This window comes from Glycine soja, chromosome 12 (genome assembly GCF_004193775.1).
Source record: "Glycine soja cultivar W05 chromosome 12, ASM419377v2, whole genome shotgun sequence".
NCBI classification, from domain to species: Eukaryota; Viridiplantae; Streptophyta; class Magnoliopsida; order Fabales; family Fabaceae; genus Glycine; species Glycine soja.
The window spans coordinates 43,856,348-43,877,968 of NC_041013.1; the positions used below are offsets into that span (position 1 = coordinate 43,856,348).

At 29.3% G+C, this 21,621-nt stretch overlaps 4 protein-coding genes across 4 annotated transcripts; all 4 read left to right on the forward strand.

The window, feature by feature from the left end:
- Nucleotides 1-2,551: 2,551 nt before the first annotated feature.
- On the forward strand, nucleotides 2,552-7,967 carry LOC114377995 (probable sodium/metabolite cotransporter BASS1, chloroplastic). Its single transcript, XM_028336488.1, has 7 exons — nucleotides 2,552-3,108; nucleotides 4,619-4,712; nucleotides 4,797-4,830; nucleotides 4,927-4,981; nucleotides 6,476-6,559; nucleotides 6,649-6,936; nucleotides 7,507-7,967. The coding sequence occupies exons 1-7, from the start codon at nucleotides 2,596-2,598 to the stop codon at nucleotides 7,651-7,653; spliced, it is 1,215 nt and encodes a 404-aa protein (XP_028192289.1). The 5' UTR covers nucleotides 2,552-2,595; the 3' UTR covers nucleotides 7,654-7,967.
- Nucleotides 7,968-11,648: 3,681 nt separating this feature from the next.
- On the forward strand, nucleotides 11,649-12,558 carry LOC114378632 (miraculin-like). Its single transcript, XM_028337280.1, has one exon. It carries the CDS (start codon nucleotides 11,783-11,785, stop codon nucleotides 12,371-12,373), a length of 591 nt encoding a protein of 196 aa, XP_028193081.1. The 5' UTR covers nucleotides 11,649-11,782; the 3' UTR covers nucleotides 12,374-12,558.
- A 3,746-nt stretch (nucleotides 12,559-16,304) lies between these two features.
- LOC114378636 (alpha-amylase/subtilisin inhibitor-like) lies at nucleotides 16,305-17,206 on the forward strand. The gene has a single exon (XM_028337281.1). It carries the CDS (start codon nucleotides 16,394-16,396, stop codon nucleotides 16,988-16,990), a length of 597 nt encoding a protein of 198 aa, XP_028193082.1. The 5' UTR covers nucleotides 16,305-16,393; the 3' UTR covers nucleotides 16,991-17,206.
- Nucleotides 17,207-19,261: 2,055 nt separating this feature from the next.
- LOC114379053 lies at nucleotides 19,262-20,187 on the forward strand. The gene is made up of 3 exons (XM_028337606.1): nucleotides 19,262-19,493; nucleotides 19,694-19,763; nucleotides 19,859-20,187. The coding sequence occupies exons 1-3, from the start codon at nucleotides 19,262-19,264 to the stop codon at nucleotides 19,944-19,946; spliced, it is 390 nt and encodes a 129-aa protein (XP_028193407.1). The 3' UTR covers nucleotides 19,947-20,187.
- The last annotated feature ends 1,434 nt before the right edge of the window (nucleotides 20,188-21,621 follow it).

Sequence of the window (21,621 nt, forward strand, 5' to 3'; positions counted from 1 at the left end):
AAATGTAAATGAACTATTTAAAAACTTAATACATATTAAATTATAAAATACCCATCAAAAGCTACATATTCTTATCAGTTCTTAAATATTCTATTTTTATCATATTTAACACTATTAAATTATATTTATTTCTTTTTTTATTTTTTATCCTTTTCTTGATACACATAGTAAAAACGTTTAAAAAAAAGTAAAGGATAAAAAAAATTAAATAACTTAAACGATAAAAAAATAAAAAACATTTTCATTTCCAGTTTGCATTGCTGTCTGTTGTCTTCTTTCTCTGTGGGTTGTAGAAAAAACAGAGATTGGAGAAAATGAAAACATCAATTGCGTTCTCTCCTCGTATGTACGTATATGGAGGAGTTGTCAACTTGTCATAGTGCATTCACACTCACACACTAACTTTATTCCGACAACCAACTCTGTTCCAAAAACCATTACCCTCAAACTCAACCATTTTACTTTAACTCTAACTCTAACCAAATCAACTTCTAGGATCACACTCAGATGCAATTCTCAACCTCAACCACTCCTAAGCCTTTGCCCATCAAAATCACCAAGAATCCGCGGTTCCAATGTCGCAACAATAACCAAAATAATCCATACATAAAATAAATTCATTCAAACTAGACCCATAACATTAGAGCAATAAAGTTACAACCCATCCTCACTCAAAAGAGATTCTTCCCAATCCTTCACCCTTGGAATCAAAGGATGAGAGGAAATCAACAAACACTATTGCATTCTGGTCATGAGAGAGAGGTTCCACCGAAGGTATGATGACTCACCTCCTAAGTGGAGGTGTAGAAGAAGAGTGTTAAGAGTAGTATTAGATGGTTAGAGAATAGCTGTTTGGATACAAGGTTAATTAGAAGTCTTTTTGAGAATTTTTCTGCTGAAAAAGCTTTATATTTCAAGTAGAAAAACTATCAAAAACACTTCTGACTTGTATCTAACCAGTTCTTAAGAGATAAGCTCTTTATAAAGAGCACTCACCTACTTTCATTGTATCTTTTATCATTTCAATGTTTTATATGGATCACCTCTCTCTTATTCTTTGAGTTGTATATATGATGTGTGGCCACATACCCATCAGGATAAAGAGAAAGACACTAGTGTTGATGGTGGTATAGACTCATAAGTTATGATAAACAAACAATAGGGAATCTAAACCTTGGGTTTGCTCTAATGAGTTCGAAATTCCAAAAGTCACCTCACACCTTTTAGTTGTTGAGTTTGAATGCGCCTACCCACTACAGTCTTTGATAGTATATATATCCAGATCGAGGTAGTGAGCGTCCATATAAAGGGTACACTACATGCATAGATACATAACAACACGTAAACAAAGGAGTAGGACAATAATTCATACAAGAAAACACATCCTTTTACCTACAAAACTGATTTTTGACTATGAATGTAAGAGGACGTAAATACTCACAATGTTCCTAAATGAGTGTAGTTGAATGAGGGCTACAGGTCAAACGAAATTTGGTGAGGAGGGGATTGCCATGGGTTGGTAGCATACAACATGCAACTTACGTACAAAATGAGAGATTTTTTAGGCAGGGAGGCCACTTGTACTAGTCCTGTGCGATGGAGAGAGAGTGATTTTTCTAAGTAGAGTTCTTTGGAGGTGTGGTGTTGGTCTCGACTGCTTATGGTGGTGCCATGTATGTAATTTTTCATTTCAATTCTTGGATTTTTTTTTTTATCTCATTCTGTCTCTTTCTCACGAAAAATTATTAGATGATTGAAGATTAATACATCAATTGCGATTCCAACCAACAATCATATAACTCATGACCTAAGAAATATGTTTTCTAACTAGAGGTTAGCAGGCCACATATGACATGATTATTGGTGAGGATCACGACTGATATACTAATCCTAGATCACCTAATAATTTATCTTTCTCACTATTAATATATGTTATCTCAAGTTACTTGTTTCTCCCTCTCGCTTTGCAACTAAAATTTCCGATTTGTCATTTTCTCTTTCTTGCTGGCTACTGCGTTTCATTGTGTACTAAGAGGGACACACTATCAAAACACCAAATTATTTTTTGGGGCAAACAATCAGTTTGGTTCTGTAATTTATTGTCACTTAGGTTACTAAAAATATTAAAAAGATTTTTAAAAGTATAGTTTATCTATCACTTTAGTTTTAGCATTAAAAGACTTTAGTTTTAGCATTAAAAGACTTTAGTTTAAGTTAATTTTTGTGTGTTTCGATAACAATTGACGATGCACATACACATGAAAAACACATGACAATTCAGTCAATACACGACAGCTAATAATATATAGGTGAATGATAAATGATAATTCAGTTACTCATTTTGTTTTTGACTATTAAATTGTATTTATGTCATTTTATTTTTATTTTTTATACACATGCCTTAAAAATACTTAAAAGAAAAGTCAAAAGAGAGAACAAACATTATATCTCTTTAAATTATAAAAGAAAAACATTTTAATTTTCCTATATATATATATTCATAGTTGGTCTGTAGTATGTAGTGTTTCTTTCTTTGTGGATTGTGGAACAATATATATATAGAGAGAGAGAGAGAGAGAGAGAAAGATAGAGAGAATGCAGTTATCAATTGCATGCAGTCATCATGTACATGGACTTGCCCCAGTGCACTCACACACCAACCTTGCCCAAACAACCATTCCACTCAAACGTGCCTTCTCTGTTTTGACTCAAACCAAATCAAATTCTAGGATCACACTCACATGCAATTCCCAACCTCAACCACTGCTAAACCTTTGCACACCAAAACCACCAACAAGAATCTTCAGTTCCAACGTTCGGTGTGGCATTTCTTCCAACATGTATGGTGGAAACGAGGTTAGGAGTGTCCGAGAGTGGCTTGTGCTGGCTGGTGAGTTTCTCTCAATGGCATTTCCATTGTGGGTCTCAATTGGGTGCGTATTGGGGTTGATGAAACCAAATTGCTTCAATTGGGTCACTCCCAAAGTGACAATTAGGGGCCTCAACATCATCATGCTTGGAATGGGTATGACCTTAACTCTTGATGATCTTCGTGGGGCTCTTGCCATGCCTAAGCAAGTTCTCTATGGTTTTGTACTTCAGTATTCGGTTAGTATTTTTAACACTGGTGGTAATTTTCAATTTCTACCGTTTATTTTATTGTCCCTTTGAGTCCTTGACTTGTTTGGAAATTTTATTTTCAAAGAAGCAACACATGAAGATTTTTTACATGGTCTGCATGAAATTCATGCACAGCCACATCATATGAAATCGTTTGATGCAATCATTTTATTTTATTTCTTATTTTGATTTTAAAATCTAATTCAATTTATTAAAAAATGAAAAAAGAAATATCTAATATCAAATTACATTATATTTTATAAGATGAATGCTCACCCGTTTAGATCCAAAATAAAAGAAAAAATATTTTTATAGAGATTAGTATTAGTGCATTTCCAAAATACTCATTTTGTATCAAATAATTTTCAATAATTTTTTTTTATTTAAATTCCTTAACAATACTCATTTTATATATACTTCTTTCGGATTCAATTATAAGGAAGAACAAAATAAAAAAAATTATAAATTTAAATATAAACAAAATTTAACTATTATTACTCTATTTAATGTTATATATTTTCAAAAATATCCTTCAATTAATTAATTGAGATTCCATCTTTAATAAATCTTTATATTTTTTATTTCAAGTTTTAATGGATGATACTTAAGATTATTTTAAATGTGATTAGTAAAATCAATTGATATTATTTAAATTACTTAATTAACGTAACAATTAGTTCATTTTATTTATATGTGTGTTGGGATAAAGTAATTCACAAAATATTTTAAATATAAATTCAAATTGTAAGTTGGAAATAATTTTAAAAAATTCTCAAAGAACAAAAGCATTAAATAGATTATAAATTCATACTTCATATAAAGTCTCAGGCAGATAACTATGTAACTAATTATTTAAATATCTTGAATACACAATATAATTTTTTTGATTTGAATTAAATGGTTTTTTTAATATAGAAACCAAAATTAGATTCAATTCAATAAAATACATCAAAATAGTTTAATTCAATTGATTGAGAATGATGTGTAAGTTATTGTAAAATTTTAATATTGTTTCCGATTCCTATGAATTAAAAAAATTAATAAAAATATGTATTTTTTTCAATTATGAATTTTTGGCTTCAATTATTTCCGTTTGCATTAAATTGAATTGGTTCATGAACCGCCTAAATTGAATTGCTTGTTGAATCGCCTAAATTGACTCTAAATTCGTCCTCAAATTAAAGTACATATTATATACTGTAACTAAGAACATTGTTTATAAATCTTAATATTATTAACTTTTTCAGTCAAAAATAAATAAATCATAATATTACTAAAAAATTAATCAAAATAATATTGAAAAGAAAGTATCATTATATCTACAATACAAGCTATATAAAAAATCTAGTTATTTGTAAGAAAAAAAACATAATGAAACCAAAAAGTATTTACTCGTATACCAAATAGGTATTTAGTTAGCCTTTTTAGTTCCAGACAGTTTGTCTTGATGAGGTATCCTTGTTTTGTTTGTGTTGTGTAAATTGCTGACAAATTTCAGGTGATGCCACTGTCTGGATTTCTCATAAGCACACTCTTAAATATTGCACCACATTTTGCAGCAGGTTTAATATTAATTGGGTGCAGTCCAGGAGGTATGAATTTTAATTTTGTGGTTCTTAGTTTTCTTATAATTCTATCCATCATATTCAAAATGGTCGATCTTTGTTTGGTTGCAGGCACAGCTAGTAACATTATAACATATCTTTCACGGTATACTCTCAGTTATATATAATTCCAATTAATTAATGTTTTACTTTGTTTGATCATTGATGACCAAGTGATCTAATGACCCTTTTGTTTTGCTAGTGGAAATGTGGCGCTATCTGTAATAATGACAACTGCAAGTACCCTAACTGCCACGGTTGGTATAGCTATAATTTGAGTCTTAATCTTTGGTTTCCATTTTTGACGAGCAATTAATTAATTCATGACAAGATCGACGTGGGTAGGCAATAGTACAATGATACAATCAATTAGTAATGGTTTCAGTTCCATGCATCTGCCCACGTTTGAACTTGGGCAGGCAAATTAATTATCTCCATCGCAGCCCTTTTGGCCATCCCTCTCTGGTTTTGAAGACTAGCATAAGACATGTCTTGTTTGATTTATTACAAACAGTACAGAGTGTATTAATGATTCTTAGTTTAATTGTATACTTTTGTCTCTAAAAGTAAAAATATGAAAATCTTTTAGTATTGGTTCTTAATTATAAAAACTTTATTCGTTTTTAATTTCTGAAAACTACAAAAGTGCTGTGTGTCTTTGGTGTTCGGTAAAAGACTTAAAAAACATATTGTTTCTATTAATTGTAAAGATTAATAATAAATTATTTTATATAGGAATTAATAAGAATAACAGTTTTTATCTTAAATAAAAAATATATTTAAGTCAATATTTTTTTCTTACTCTTCATTCTTGGACAAATAAGGATATTACAATAATTAAACTGAACTAATTATCAACAGAAATATCTATTTTATGTACGATACATACATGCAACGAATTGACTTCTCAGGCACCACATGAAATCGTCTATTATTAGCTATTTATCTTTATCTATCTATCACAATGATCCGCAAAGATGATATAAAAATTCATCGTAAGACATTCTAATCTTTTTTTCTTTTTTCTTTTTTACCCAAAATATTTTCTTGCCTTAATTAAGAGGGCTACACGACATCGGGAAAGTAATTAAATATAATTGGAGACTCATAATTGGTGTTGTTAGAATCGGATTAAAAATTGACTTTGCAAAGGAATAGTATATAACCGATTAAACTAGTTAAAAACGGGACAAATAGGGCAAAATTGAATTGAATAGGTTCACCGGAATTTTTTATTTGTAAATTAAAAAACCTTCTACTATAATTATTAATATAATTTAAGTTCAATATTATAATAATTGATATATAGTTTATCAATTATATTTATTTAGTTTTTAAATGTAATTGCTATTGTATATTGTTGTGTTATTGAAGTTAAATGTTAAGACATATTTAATTTAGTTTCATGTTTAATTTTGAATATTATACATCATGCGTTATTATAACTTCTATAAGTAAAATTTAATTTTTAATATAATGAAGTTATAAAATTATCTATTTTTATTTAATTAAAAATTAAAATAATATTATTTAATTATTACTCTTGCAACTGCGATTGAATTATAGACCCTTAATCTTCTTTTTTCTTTTACGAAATAGACCATTTAACTTTGAACAATGGTCTTCACTAATTCAATCAGTAGTTAGATTTTAACATATAATTCTTGCTCAAAAGCATGCATATATGGTTACGTTGTTTTTTATGAAGGAATGGTGTTTAAATTTTTTTTTTTGAAAACTTCACATTTCAGATCATGACTCCTTTTCTGACAGCAACACTTGCTGGTAAATATGTAGCAGTGGACGCGTCTGGCTTATTGATTTCAACACTGCAAGTAAGCTTTCCTTCTTAAATTAATGCATGTTTGTCTCTGTTACTAATTTGTTCTAATTGTTACTCCCTCACTTCATTATCTCTCAACAGGTTGTGCTTTTTCCTGTGTTGGCTGGTGCATTTCTGAACCAGTTTTTCAAACCTTTTGTTAAACTTGTCTCTCCATTGATGCCACCCATTGCAGTAACAACTGTGGCAATTTTGTGTGGAAACTCTATTGCCCAGAGTTCTTCAGCAATCCTTGTGTGTGGTGGACAAGTGATTTTAGCTACCTTTCTTCTCCATGCTTCTGGGTTTTTCTTTGGTTACATATTTGGAAGATTGCTTGGGTTAGATGTGTCATCATCGCGAACCATATCCACTCAGGTTGGCATGAAGGTAAATTAAGTTGTTAGTTCCTTTGAATAACATATGAAATTAATTTTGGTGTCAACATGTATCAATGCATGAAAATGTACATGGTTGTAGAGAGTACGTACGTAATGATTCAAAACAATTTTTATGAAAATTAATTTTCCTCAACTCTAAGAAAAATAGTCACTTAGTGTATTTTATAAGTATTTTTGGTATTATTTTTTTTATCAAAATTGAAATTTTATTTAAGTAAGCATTACAAATTATCAAAGTAATTAACTATTAATTTTTTGAATAGGTAATTAGCTATTATTTTAAAGAGTAGTATAAAATTAAAGACCTTAAGATATTATAAACGAATTTTGTCGTTTTTAAGGGTATGTCTATAGGCATCAATTAAAAATAGAAAAAAATATATTAAAAACATTTATTATATTAATTAAGTAAACAAATTTTTAAAGATGTAAGAATATTTAACGCTATAAATTTATTTTATAATTGCATTACTAAGCATAGGCAACTTGCTACAGTTCATTTGTGATAATTGGTCCAATTCCAAATCAAATTTACCAGTGATTCCATGTCATTTTGTAGAACTCAGTTCTCGGGATTGTTCTGGCTACAAAGCACTTTGGAGATCCCCTAACTGCCGTACCTGGTGCTGTTTCAATTGTGTTTCAGTCAATTATTGGTAGTATCCTTGCAGGAATATGGAGAGATTCTATGCCTGTGTTTAATTAAAGAGTGAAAATATCTATAATCTACCTGGATTAGCTTTTGCTAATAATTAACCAGAAAGGAAAATGATGGGCAGAAATTAGCCATATATATGCCACTTAGACATTTATATATCGAAATAAAGAGAGAAGTATAACCATGAGGGATGATATGATGCGATAAAAAAATAGAGATATTAATTATCAGTGTTATCAAGTGTTTGTAGTAGCGGAGATATTCACTATCATTATTCAACCAGAAAATGTATCGTGATATTTTGTAATTTATAATTTATATATTATTATCAATAATATTACATCTGGTTGCTATTATTTACATCAGACATAATTATATTTTTTGTGATGATTTTGATTTTCATGATTTTAGTTGCTAAACTTTTGTCTTAATAATTTTTTGTTTATTTATTAACTTAACATTTAATATTTAACAAAAATATTAAAGTAAGTATAGAGTATTAACATGGGTACGTTGCCATATAGAAGCATGGTGTTGTACCGGCCATGAGATTACACGAATGCAGATAAGCAATAAAACCATTGTACTAGCTAGTTCATTTAGTATAATATGACAAAATTGTTATATGTATACATGCTTCGAATTTACATTAGTTATATGAGAGAATCGATGTTAATAAATGTGTACAGTGATATTTTTTGTAAAAAACAAACAAAACTCGTTAATTAACATCAGTTATTAGATAACTGATGTTATTAGTCATATTTAACATTGGTTGTCTCTCATAACCGATGTTGCGTCATTGTTTTCTATCCTTTGATTTCTTCAGGCCAAATCTCATGCTTTCGTTTTCTTTCCTTTCTCTATCGCGCCATTCTCTCTTTTCTCTCTCAGCATCCCTACCGAGATCAACAGTTGTTGGCTTTGCTGCGTGATCGACACCGACACCAATAGGTTCCGCGACGTCAACAAATCTCGAACGTGTGGAAGACGGACAAGAAGCAGTGAAAGGGTCCTCCTTGGTCAGTGGCTTGGTTTGAGCCCTAACCCTAACCTCATACGTGGGCCAGGGGAAAAAAAGGTTTGCAATAGTACTTACTAAAGTCAGTCAAAAATAATTCCTACCAAAATTGACAGAAAATAATCTTAAGAGAGGAATAGAAACTGATAACTTAGATCTTTGATTATCTATTGGGTTTATGAGTTAAGTTAAATCTTGATTATTTATTGTCTTTCCATCTCAAATTATTGGTATCTTCATCATTCTCTAATCATAGAATAACATGCGAATATTTTTTTATAATTTTGCAATACAAATTTAATAGTATATATGTTTAAATATGTTTTTTCTATTTAAATATAGTCTATTTTGATTTTATTATCTAAATTATTTTTTCTAATTTTACTACCCAAAATATTTTTATGTTTAATTTTAATACTGTCATTAATTAATAAGTGATGTTATGACATTTTATGTTATTACTTAATTAATGATGTGACACTTTATTTATTTTTACATTATCATCATTTAACTGACATTAATGGTAATATGTTACAATTTACATTAAAAAAATTAGGTATTAAAATAAAATAAAAAAGTAAAGTTTAGATACTAAAATGAAAATGGGCATTAGAAGTAAGAAAAAAATATTAAAGGATGACATATATAGTCGTTTAATATTTTCTTGTTACAAGTTTAATATTAAAAATACTCACATGTTGACATTTGATTAAAATAATATATTCAAATACTTTAGTAATTAAAAAATCGTATTTGTTTTTGTTGACCCATATGCTCTCTTACATATCAACTGAAATTTGGGCAAATTGTTTTTTGGTTATTTGTAAGAATTAAAATCGAGGCATTACAAAAATACATATATTACACAAGAAATATCAATTAAGTAATTCAATTTCAAATTTAGAATATGATCTAATTATGTGGCTCAAAATGAAGTACTACGTAGCTCTTATTTTGTACATCATCATGACTGCTAGTCCGCAAAATTCCAAATTGGCCTTGTGTGCACGGCTATGTATTGACAATTTCTGCCTACTCTAATTTCTAATTTGGCTTTACATTTAATTCAAAGCTCTGATGCACTGTCAGCAATCAGCACACGTCTGGTTTTAGATTTGAATACCCAATTAAGTATACGCTTTGTGGGGAATGCATGCATCCAGAAAGACAGAATTCAAACGACATTATCAAAATGTTTCAAAAAGATAATGCATTATATATATTATATACATAGGATAACATCAAAGATATCATTTATCAAACTTACTAAAATGATATTATCAATAAAATTTTATAAAAAAACCAATTGATCAATTCAATTATTAAAATTTTAGTTTTCATAAAGCAAATTAAGTTAACATAATTTTACATAATTAAAAAATTACTCCCATCATTCCAAACTAATTGTGGTACGTCCTAATTATATTATTTTATATAGAAAGAAAAATAATAAATAAATAAAAGAATAATAATTTTACAAAATTAATCTTATATCAGTATTAATTTATTTATAAATTTTGTTGTCTATCATTAATATTATAAGAAATATAAGTGTAAAAAATAATTAATATTACAATAAAATGAGTAAAAATAATTAACTCGATCATCACTCACTTTATTCCAACATATGATATATTATTTAATATGTAATGAATAGTTATCATTTAATTGCATTAAAAAAAATTATCATATGATTATATTTCATTTGTTCCATGATAATTGTTGTATAAGAAGAAAAAAAATCATAAATAATTTTAATTTTAATTTTTTAATGTAATATTAATTATTTTTTATTTATATTTCTTATAATATTAATGGTTGATAATAAAATTTATAAATAAATTAATAATGATTGGAGGTTAATTTTATAAAATTATTATTTTTTCTATCTTTACTATTTTTTCTTTATATGTATAAAATAACTTAACACAGTAATTATTTTAAAACAGTATCTCAATAAATATTTAAGTAATGTAAAATTCCATACGCATAATCATGACGATAATATCAAATGATTTAGCGGTTATACGTAGGGATATTGAATTTATTTGGGTGAGGGGATATATTATATGGAGTTTTGTATCTTTCTCTCTACTTGTACACCACTTGCGTGATATAGCTGGTATAAAATTCTTTTGCATGATATACTCTGGAAGAGTAATGATAAGTTTTAAATGTAATTAAATTTTGGATTGATATTAATAATCGACTAAAAGATTAAAATTTATAAAAGTATCTCGGAGTATTATAAGAGAATCATATATCTTAATTAGGCCGGTTAAAAAAAATTCCTTTGCCTATAAATAAAACAAAACTTTACTAACACCGGTTGTTAGTCCAATTGACACATACACATTAAATTTTAGAATATCTTTAGAATCATTAAATATAAGAATTTATTTACTAAACTTTAATTTACTCGAAAAAATATAAAATCTTATATTTGAAATTTATTAAATATGTAGTTGAATTTGTTTTGTTTTATTATATTGACTATATTTCATAAGGGTGAAATGGTTAATCTATATACTTAAATGTAAAACTCAACCAATGATCTAGACATAACAATTAAATCCATATCTATGAATACTCATCCGATTTCAACCCAACTTAATTTGATTGGAAAAAAAATCATTTTAACTAAATCGAGTTTGAATGTATATTTTTCCCAGTTTAATTGCAACGATGAGAAGAGTAAAACCTACCCTCAACTCGTTGCATTGTCCTGCCTAATCAGTTTCTCCCAAATCCTACCTAACTTGATAAAATAATGAAATGCTCGAGAGAAAACACATGCACCTTATATTTTAACCTCCCAAACACGACATTTGACTTCCAATTTTCTAATAAAATCATGTCTCATTCAAACACTTCAAACACACTAGTCGTTTCATCCTCGAGAGAAATTTTGCCGGTACAAGAAATGCTTTTGGATAAGTCATCTTAGACTTTAATTTATTCATTAATACCCTACACTGTTATCTCCTAGGCATGCCACCATACCATATCCAATAAATACCTAGCCATTTCTAAAAAGAAAAACACACATTTCCATAAGGCAGAAATCCTTTCTATGTTGCTTAAGAAGTTACCTACTTATAGCAAGAGAATCTAGCTCTATTGGTTGTGTAAGGTAAAAAAAAAAAACGCATAACCATGTCAACCAAATTGATTGAAACAAGCCTTAGCCTTATGGTATGGCTTGTAATTGCAACATCAGCAATAGCACAATCTGATAACCCCCCAGTTCTTGACACAGAAGGCCACCCTCTTGAGCCTGGCAGAGATTACTACATCACACCAGCGGTAACAGACATTGGAGGCCGTGCCACTATAGTAGACAACGGCACATGCCCTTTATTTGTAGGTCAAGAGAACACTTTTGTAGAAGAGAGCTTTGCCGTTTTCTTCACCCCTTTTGCAAAGGAAGATGATGTTGTGAAGGTGAATAGGGACTTTCAGGTGGCATTCTCAGCTGCAACGTTATGCTTGCAGGGCACAGGGTGGACTTTGGGTGAAAGGGACACTGAGAGTGGAAGGAGGCTCATTGTTGTAGGAGGTGTTGGTAGTTACTTTAGGATTTCGGAGACACAAGTTAAAGGTGTTTATAATATTGGTTGGTGTCCTATTGATGTGTGCCCCTTCTGTAAGTTTGACTGTGGCATTGTTGGTGGCTTGCGTGAGAATAAGAAGATTTTCTTGGCCTTGGATGGTAATGTGCTCCCAGTTGTGTTTGAGAGAGCATAATAAATGTGTATCTTCAATTAATTTGTGTTTGTGTTGTGTGCTTGAAATTTCTTTTCCTGTAATGTTGGCTAATAATTGGAGCTACCGTATGTCGATGTATAAGACCAAGGAAAGATATACATGTCTCTTTTTTATTTTATTAATTTATGGAATAAAGGTACAAACTAAGTTGTTGTATTCATGTATAATTTCTATGATTTAAAAACTCACTGCACTTGTGTGTAAATTCATCATTTGCAAAACATAGGTGTGAAAATGAAAGTTGATTTCTAGGATCATCTTACGAAAGATGAATAATGTGAAAATTCTAAAGTTTACCAGATACTTTAGGATCCCACTCAGAGATTAGAAATATTTAACTACTGCAGTTACAACACATCAACACGTAAACAATATTTTTAAAAACAAATTTGCTTGTGTGCATCAATTACACGAATATTTCTTAATTTAAATAAAATAATAAATATTTTATTATATTAAATAGAACTAATTTGCTATTACTATGTTCTTTAAAATATTATAGGAAGTGATAGACTTAGAATACATACAAAGCAACAATCAATTTAATAATGTTCTTTAAACATGTAAGACAAAATTGATTGCAGCAAAATAAATGAAATAAGGGAAAAGAGAATGTAAATACAGTTTTATACGGGTTCGGCAAATTCCGTACCTACGTCCAGTACTCAAACAATCTATTTGAGATTTTTCACTCCTTTGTAAAAATCTGTTTACAAAGTCTGAACCACACATGGACAACCCATCCCTTATGTTCAGCATTCCTTACAACTTAAAGGACTCTCAATTCCTTAATCAATCTCTTTGAATGAGAAGAAAGAAAGAAGAATTTTCTCTTGAAGAGAAGGATATTACAATTGAAGTTCATGGAGAAACTCTTAATGAATTTCCAAGTGTTTGTCCAAGAGTTTCTTTTGAGAGAACATTTGGCAATGAAGTTCTCTTGGAATATCTCTCTCATTTTCTTTTGAGAGGATAAGACATTTTGAACAAGCAAAACTCTCTCTTTGAATTTCGTGCCCAAGTCACTTATTTATAGACTTTTGATGGTCATTCACAAATTCAATCAAAGGATGTGATTGTAGGCAGATTTTCTAAAAACTCTTCACTGATAATCGATTACAATGTTTATGTAATCAATTACACAGTTATAATTTGAAGGGTCATGACTTTTGAATTTGACTTTCCAATGTTTCGTTGCTGGTAATCAATTACAGACATATGATAATTAATTACATGTTCAAAATTCAAATTCAAAACCTTTTTCAACAGCTCTTTTTCATTCTTCCCTTCTGGTAATCGATTACACTTCCTGGTAATCGATTATCAGAGCCTTGCATGACTTTGAAACCCTTTGTTTAGAGGTAAGGCTTGGTCTTTAGTGAATCTTGAAACAATGTTTTGTTTGTTGAAGCAATCTTGAATTAATCTTGAAGCAAATGCTTATCCTTTGGAACGGTCTTGTCTTGTTTGATTCTTTTTTGACATCATCAAAATTCATGTATTCATACATTCACATTTTCTCCCTTTTTGATGATGACAATCAAGTGATTTTTTTTCGACATCATCAAAACAATACATGATCCACACCATGATTGTCCCTATCATCACCAAGACACCAATTCATCAATTGCCACCACCATTGCCGCAATTAACTATCATTGTCGTTGTTGTCGTCATCACCGTTGCTGTCATCACCACCGCCACAATCATCAATCATCATCCCATTGTTTTCAACTGCCACCACCTTTAATTCGCAGTCATAACTATCATCACCTCTACTACTATGATCGTCTTGTCGTCGCTACCATCACCGTCAGTGGTGGTGGCGACGACGACGGTCATAGCAATAAAGGTGATGGTGGTCATGATGATAATGATGGATTGATGATAGTTGAAATATTTTAAAAAAATGATTTGTTTGATGAATATTTTAGAGATTGGATGATTATATTATATTTTAATATGAATTTGTAAATATTTTAATCTCAACTGTCTATTATTTCTTATATAATCTAATGATTGTTATTAATTATTCTTTCCAACATAACAAATTGTTCTCACAGAAGTCATATCTTTTATATATATATTTTTAGCATAAAATTTATAGAACTAGACATTTGTGAATGGTCTAATAACAACCCTAATGAGTGACACTACATACCTATATAACAATATTTGTCGAGATAGGCTTTGATTAGTGGTGACCTTGAGTACGGTCATGATGGACAACTGATTAGGGTCTCATTTTTAGAAGGGCACAAAAAAACTAGTCTATATAAATATTAAAATTATATAATTTTTTATCATAAGAAATAAAATAATTAGGAATGAGGCAACTCATGAAATTAGAAATTGAGTTTTTTAGTAGCTATGATTATTTGGTTTGAGTTGTAGTTGTCTGTTGCAAATGAAATTAGCAAAAGTTTGGAAACAAAAGAGACATGCCGTATTGATGTGGCTATAAAACAAGTAAAAGGTTTGATTAAGTACTTGGAAAAATATAGAGAATCTGGTTTTTCACATACTATTACTAGTGCCAAAAAAATTGCAAATGAAATGGATATTGAATGCGTGTTTGTTCAAAAACATGGAATTCGTAGGAAAAAAACACTGATAAAGATCTCTTTGAATGCACACAATCAAACATTGAGTATGTTGAAGAGTCTTTTAGGATCTATTATTTTTTATATATTGTAGATCAAGCAGTTGGCTTAATTAAAAGAAAATTTGAGCATTATAACACATGTGAGGAGACTTTTGGATTTTTGTTTAGTATTAAAAGACTTGAATCATTCTCTAATCAGGACTTGAAATTATGTTGTAAACATCTTGAAACTCATCTAAAACATTATAGTTCATATGATCTTGATGGTAAAATTTTATCTGAAGAATTTATAAAAGTCATTACATAAGTTTTAACAATTCAATCAAGATCAAGTTTTATGATATTTAATTCTTTGAAGACATTGAGTTGTTTTCCTAATGCATGTGTAACCTATAGAATAATATTAATCATTCTTATTATTGTTGCTAAAAGAAATTTTTTAAAATTAAAATTGTTAAAATCCTATTTGCCATCTATTATGTCATAAGCTAGATTAAATAGTCATGTTTTGATTTCTATTGAAAATAACTTTTTAAACTAAAGAATCTTGATTATGAAAGAATTATTGATTATTTTGCAACAAAGATGCAAGAAGAAAAATATTCAAATGATTACAAGGGTCTCATTTTCTTAGTTTGCTGGAGACACAAAAAATCTTAGGTTTGACATTGAATTTGATATCATCTTAATTAGAAATATTACTAACATACTCACTAAGATATTCTTTTGAATACGTTCTTTTTGGTTGATTAAAATTTCTTAAAAATTATAAAAAAAAATTATAGACCTCACATTTTATTTAATAATTATTTTTCATAATTTTATAATTTTTAATAAATTTAAACAATCCCAGAGTGTGTTAAGAGGAAAGTATAAGAAAACATGTTGCTAGTATTTGTCAATTAGTTAATGTGTGATTTCCAAGACACATTGCTCCTCCTACCAAACTTCTGAAGCGTGAATAACTTTAGATTTGTTGATTCAATTTGATTTTTTGGGTTTTTTTCCACCGTCCTACCGAAAAGAGTAAACCCTACCCTCGACACGCTGCATTGGTAGCATTGCCATACCTAAACTTGGAAATCATGAAATGCTTGAAAATTTTAAAAACAAATCATTTATTATATTTTATAGCCTTCCAAACACGTCATCTGACTTCCAATCTACAAATGAATTTTTCCGGTAGAAGCAATGCTTTTGGATAAGTCATCTTAGACTTTTTATTCATCAATCCAACAACACTTTATCATCTATCTCCAAGACATGCCACGTACTCCATACGATACCCTATAAATACCTCCCCATTGCCAAAACACAAAACACACAGCAACACACATTGTTAAAAGTTTCTTTATTTCAAGTGAAGTTAGTTAGTTATATTTATATACAAAATCATGTCAATGAGATCAATTGGTACAAGCCTTAGCCTTATGCTATGGCTTGTAATTGCAACATCAGCATTAGCAAAATCTGATAACCCCCCAGTCCTAGACACACAAGGCAACCCTCTTGAGCCTGGCAAAGATTACTACATCAAACCTGCCATAACCGACGTTGGAGGCCGCGCCACTTTGTTAAGCAGAAACAACCCATGCCCTCTATATGTAGGTCAAGAGAATTCTGATGCAGCAGAGGGCTTACCCCTTTTCTTCACCCCTTTTGCAGAAGAAGATGATGTTGTGAAGGTGAATAGGGACTTCAAGGTGACATTCTCAGCTGCCTCAATATGTGTGCAGGGAACAAATTGGAATTTGGCTGAGAAGGATAGTGAGAGTGGAAGGAGGCTCATTGCTGCATCAGGCAGGGATGATTACTTTAGAATTACTGAGACACCAATCAAAGGTTCATATTATATAGGTTGGTGTCCTACAGATGTATGCCCCTTTTGTAGGTTTGACTGTGGCATTGTTGGTGGTTTGCGTGAGAATGGGAAGATTTTGTTGGCCTTGGATGGTAATGTGCTCCCAGTTGTGTTTGAGAAAGCATACTAATATGTGTAGCTTCAATTTTGTGTTTGAAATTTCTGTTCTTGTAATATTGTAACAGTTGTGAAATGATTGGAGCTACTTGGTAGGACCAAAGAAAGATAGCATGTCTATTTTCTTTTTCTTAATTTATAGAATAAAGCTCGAAATTGTTGTGTAATTTATAGGATAAAGTTATATATGTTGTATTTATTATATAGAATTTTATGATTTCAAAACTCACGTCTAAACTCATCATTTGCAAAAACATAGGTGTGAAAGCAAAAGTCTCTAGTCACGAGTATATGAGTATATTTGTTTGTCTGTATTTTCATTTTATGTTTTTATTTCTTATTTTTAATTTTTAAAATTATTTTCATTTTTAAAAGATTAAAATTTTGAAAATATGTTTAATTTGATTTCTTATTTTCTATTTTTAAGAAATAAAAATACTGAAAATTTATGATATATTAACTTCTCTTATCTTCTTATATTTTTAGATTTATTTAAAATTATATTTATCACGTTTTCATCTTATCCAAAATGGGTTCTTGTTTTCATTTGAAAATAATGAAAATGAAATTTTATTGTTTTCATTTTCTGGTTCGGTTGAAAAAATATTTTTAGTAAAATTGTTTTAAAAAATCTAACCAAACCCATTTTCTTTCCTGGTTTCTTTTATATGGGCAAGTTTCACAATTCACAAAGTTTCTTGTTAGAAACATAGTAGCAAAATTAATTATGTGAAAGTTTCACAAATTAGGTTTCTATTTTATTTGAGAAACAAAAAGCATAGTAGCAAAATACTTTCTCTTGCCCATAATTTAATACACCTTGGAGAGTATTTGCGAAATAGTTTATTTCTTTTGTTTTTCTTTTCAATTCCTTGAGTTTTGGTGTCTGGAAAGACTTGTTTACAAAAAAACTTGAAATTGAAGTGTATAAAAATAGTCTCTTTTTTAGCCTTAGACTATTTTATCATTTCTTAATTTTTAAATTCACCGTCTGTAAAGTTTTCAAAAGATTTTGTCATTTTAAACAAAGAATAGAAAATACAATTCAACCTCCGTTTTCAAGAAAATTTTTAAAAAATGTTTTTTTTAAAATAAGTTAATTAAATATGTAAACATAAATTATTTATAAATATAATTTATTAAAAACTTAAGATAATATTAAAATAATTTTTTAGCAAAATTTTATTATTTCTATCATTACTATTCAATATATTTTACAGTTTTAATTAACTGTGTACTGTGTTGGCGTCGTCGCAAAAAGAATTCGTGTGAGAGATGATGGTAAAGTTGATCATGAAATTGGTTAGTTCTTCTTTGTTAAGTCTTTAGTGGTATGGCATGCATATAATATATTGATTACATCATAGATGAATGGCCCAAATACGATCTTCCTTAGATTCTGGTGGCAAACAAGAGGCACAAAAATGTTGCTACAACTAAATAAAATCTAGATACATTACTTTGTGTGGATCCAGTAATCGATTTATATCATTGCCTTGTAGGTAGAGCAAAGGCAGAACTTGTCGCACAAAAAAGACAAAAAAAATAAAATAAAAAGAGGTAGAAAGAAATTAATGGTAGACGTATATTTTGGCAAGTTAATGCGGTACTCTCAATTATCCAAGCAAATCAATATACAAGCTACAAAGCTAGACACTTGCGAGAAGGAAACAAATACATATTGTGATATTGTAATACAACTAATCAAATTAATATAAAAGCAACCAAGGAATTGATGAAATAGTTTATTTAATGAAATAATTTATATTCGATTCTTATCCTATATAATTTGTATTTACCAACAATAATCGTACATAATAAATAAAATTAGTCTCTGGATTGATTAAAAGACATTCATAATCTTTGTAAAAAAAAAATTAATATACAAACTACATGTTTAGAGACTTATTATGAAGACTTAAAATTAAAATAAATAAATTATATGATATATATATATATATAATTTATTTCTTATATTTTCAAAAATAAAGAAAATATTATTACATTACCGTGGAAAATGAATTAATAAAAAAATCCATTAATAAATTATGCCTTATTTTAAATTTTAATCAAAGATTACTAATTTTGTAAAATAAATGAAATCTACTTTAGCCATCATTACTTCAAAAGAAATTAATTTCTCAACGTACTAATTAAAATACCTTTCCTAATTCTACACACAAAAAAAAAGAAAAAATGAAAAATCATTTTGTTACCGCATGCAAGACACGTCACGGTCAAGGGTGCGTGTTTTTTTCACTTGTGTTGGCGCCAAACGTTGTCCATGTATAGTTTTATGTCCAAACAAAAGGACACTGAGGATGAAGTGTTTTGGTTTATCCATTCATTCATTTCCGCATATTTCAGTTTTGTGCCAAACCTTACCACTCTTCTTCTTCTCTCACCATATTTTCACCAATTCCATATTCATTCACTGCACCTTGGGGCTAAAATCCATAGCCACAACTTCCCTTTTGCTTCTTTCATTCATTTCTACAGCCATCAAACTCAATCATGTAAGTTCTGGCCTCCTAATGTTAATGCATTCATTAGTTTCTCTCATTGTAATTTTATGTTACTGATTATTCTGTGAATGTAATAATTATCATCACTACTTTTCACTGAAACTGTGATAATCGATTAGCACAAGTGATAATCTGTTTCTGACAAATTTGAGTCTCTATGTTCAATTTGGTTTTCAATGTGTTGTTTTCAGACTTTATGGAAGCTGTAGAGGCAAAATCTTCATCTGGGTATGGAAAGCCGCCATGGGTATTTAGAGGCAGGCAAGTGTAACAAATCTTCTATATATAGTTACTATTATTTCTCTCTGAGGATGGGGATTTAACTAATTAACTGGTTCTGTTTCTGGGTTTATCAGTGCCTGGTATCAACTCGATCTTGTGAAGGCAGAGAAAGCTCGAGCTTACATTCCAAAAGAATTCAAATTGGTTGAAGCTTTTGGGTAGGTGCTTCAACATATCCTATGGTGTCTTTTATTGAAAGTCGCTTTAGAAGGGTCACTAGAAAAATGAGAATATATTTTATCACTGATTAGTTTTCCAATTGCCCCTGAGATTAGTTTGTGCAGTTAGAAGACCAAGTGATTTTCTGCTTATTTATTTCCAAGTTTAATCATACTCTCTTGCCTTCAAGAAGAAACAATTCATCTTTTATATATAATGTGTGAAAAATATTTGGTTGGAATTATTTCAAAAATTCAATTTTCTTTTCAAACTCATTTTGTGTTTAGTATTTGATGACTTGTAAGTTTCAACACTTTGATAGGATATGCAGACTATTTCATTCACTAATAAAATATTTTCAAATCTAAGATGAAAGAATTCCATTCATGAGACGGGTACAATTGATTAATCAATTGTAACTAATTGAAACATATTAAGAACCAAGAATAAGACGGTAAAAGATGAAGGGTTGAGAAAAGTGTATAACGATTTTTATAATGATTCAATCACAACCTATACATATGTGTTAGGTAAAAAAATATTTATATTTTGAAGAATCAAAACCCTTAATTATTTTTATAAGATTTAAACAAATAGAAAAATTAAAACTTGTGTCTTATGCGCTATCAGAACATGTTTTGCATCTCATGTTTCAAACGGGAGTAAGATGAAATCATGATCTGATACGACATTAGAGTTGTCATTTAATACTTCACTCAATACTCTCTGAGATATGTTTTGTAGAGACATTCTCCCTGTTGAATCTTATGAAAAATAAATGAAGTCAAATTTTAAAGTTCCTTAATCGCCATCAAAAGAAGAGTTTTGCTGCATAGGTCTGTTCTGACACAAAAGGAAGTGATTTCTTAATATAGTGTTCATTGCGCCAGCGACAAAAAGTGATTTTCAAGCATGAAGAAGTTCGTGCATTTAATGTCCAAAAAACCAATTTCTTTAGATGCAAGCTTAAAAGATAAAATATGTCCATTTAGAGACAAAAAATACTTGATTGAAGGAAACATATAAATACTAGAAGCTTTGAAGACATGAAACGTGAAAAAATGGATCACTCATTATTCAAATTCTTTTTGTAACAAGCTCTTTCCGTACATTCTTGTAAAGTTTAAAAAAGCTCTCAAAATACTTTGTTCATCTTGAGAGAAAAGATTAAGTGCTAAATTTTTTTATTCATCTATAAGACGATAGAGTGTTAGTTATTGTGCAATCAAATCAACAAATCTTTTGATTTGTATTAGAGCCGATAATGGCTTAATAGGACAAAAAAATACTAGTTGTAACAAATTTGGAGTAAAACTTGAGTTAAGAAGTCATAGACGATAGTAACTTATTGAAGTTAGTGGAACTTGATAATTTGTCAAGAATTAAACGTAGTCTCGATGGTTGAGACAAATCAATATAAATTTCTTGCATTTTATTTTTAATTGACTTGGAGTTTGAATTTGATCGTTGGGTTTGAAAAACTTTATTTGTTAAACATGAAATAAAAATTGTGCTTGTCAAGACATTTTAGTTAGTTTCTAACTTTTTTACTAGCTGAAAACTTATTTGCTTATTTGATAAACAAGTTTTTTTAATAGTTCTAATGCTTTTTAACACTATTTGAATTAACATTTTTAAAAATATTAGATTCTAGTTTCTAGTTTTGTATATTTTCTTT

Excerpts from the sequence above, each read along its gene's own strand:
- LOC114378632 (XM_028337280.1), top strand. The coding sequence starts at position 11,783 with ATGTCAACCAAATTGATTGAAACAAGCCTTAGCCTTATGGTATGGCTT.
- LOC114378636 (XM_028337281.1), top strand. The coding sequence starts at position 16,394 with ATGTCAATGAGATCAATTGGTACAAGCCTTAGCCTTATGCTATGGCTT.
- LOC114377995 (XM_028336488.1), top strand. The coding sequence starts at position 2,596 with ATGCAGTTATCAATTGCATGCAGTCATCATGTACATGGACTTGCCCCA. Across the intron at positions 3,109-4,618 it reads GTTTTGTACTTCAGTATTCG|GTGATGCCACTGTCTGGATT; the intron begins GTTAGTATTTTT and ends GACAAATTTCAG. Across the intron at positions 6,560-6,648 it reads TATTGATTTCAACACTGCAA|GTTGTGCTTTTTCCTGTGTT; the intron begins GTAAGCTTTCCT and ends ATCTCTCAACAG.
- LOC114379053 (XM_028337606.1), top strand. The coding sequence starts at position 19,262 with ATGTATAGTTTTATGTCCAAACAAAAGGACACTGAGGATGAAGTGTTT. Across the intron at positions 19,494-19,693 it reads CAGCCATCAAACTCAATCAT|ACTTTATGGAAGCTGTAGAG; the intron begins GTAAGTTCTGGC and ends TGTTGTTTTCAG. Across the intron at positions 19,764-19,858 it reads CCATGGGTATTTAGAGGCAG|TGCCTGGTATCAACTCGATC; the intron begins GCAAGTGTAACA and ends TGGGTTTATCAG.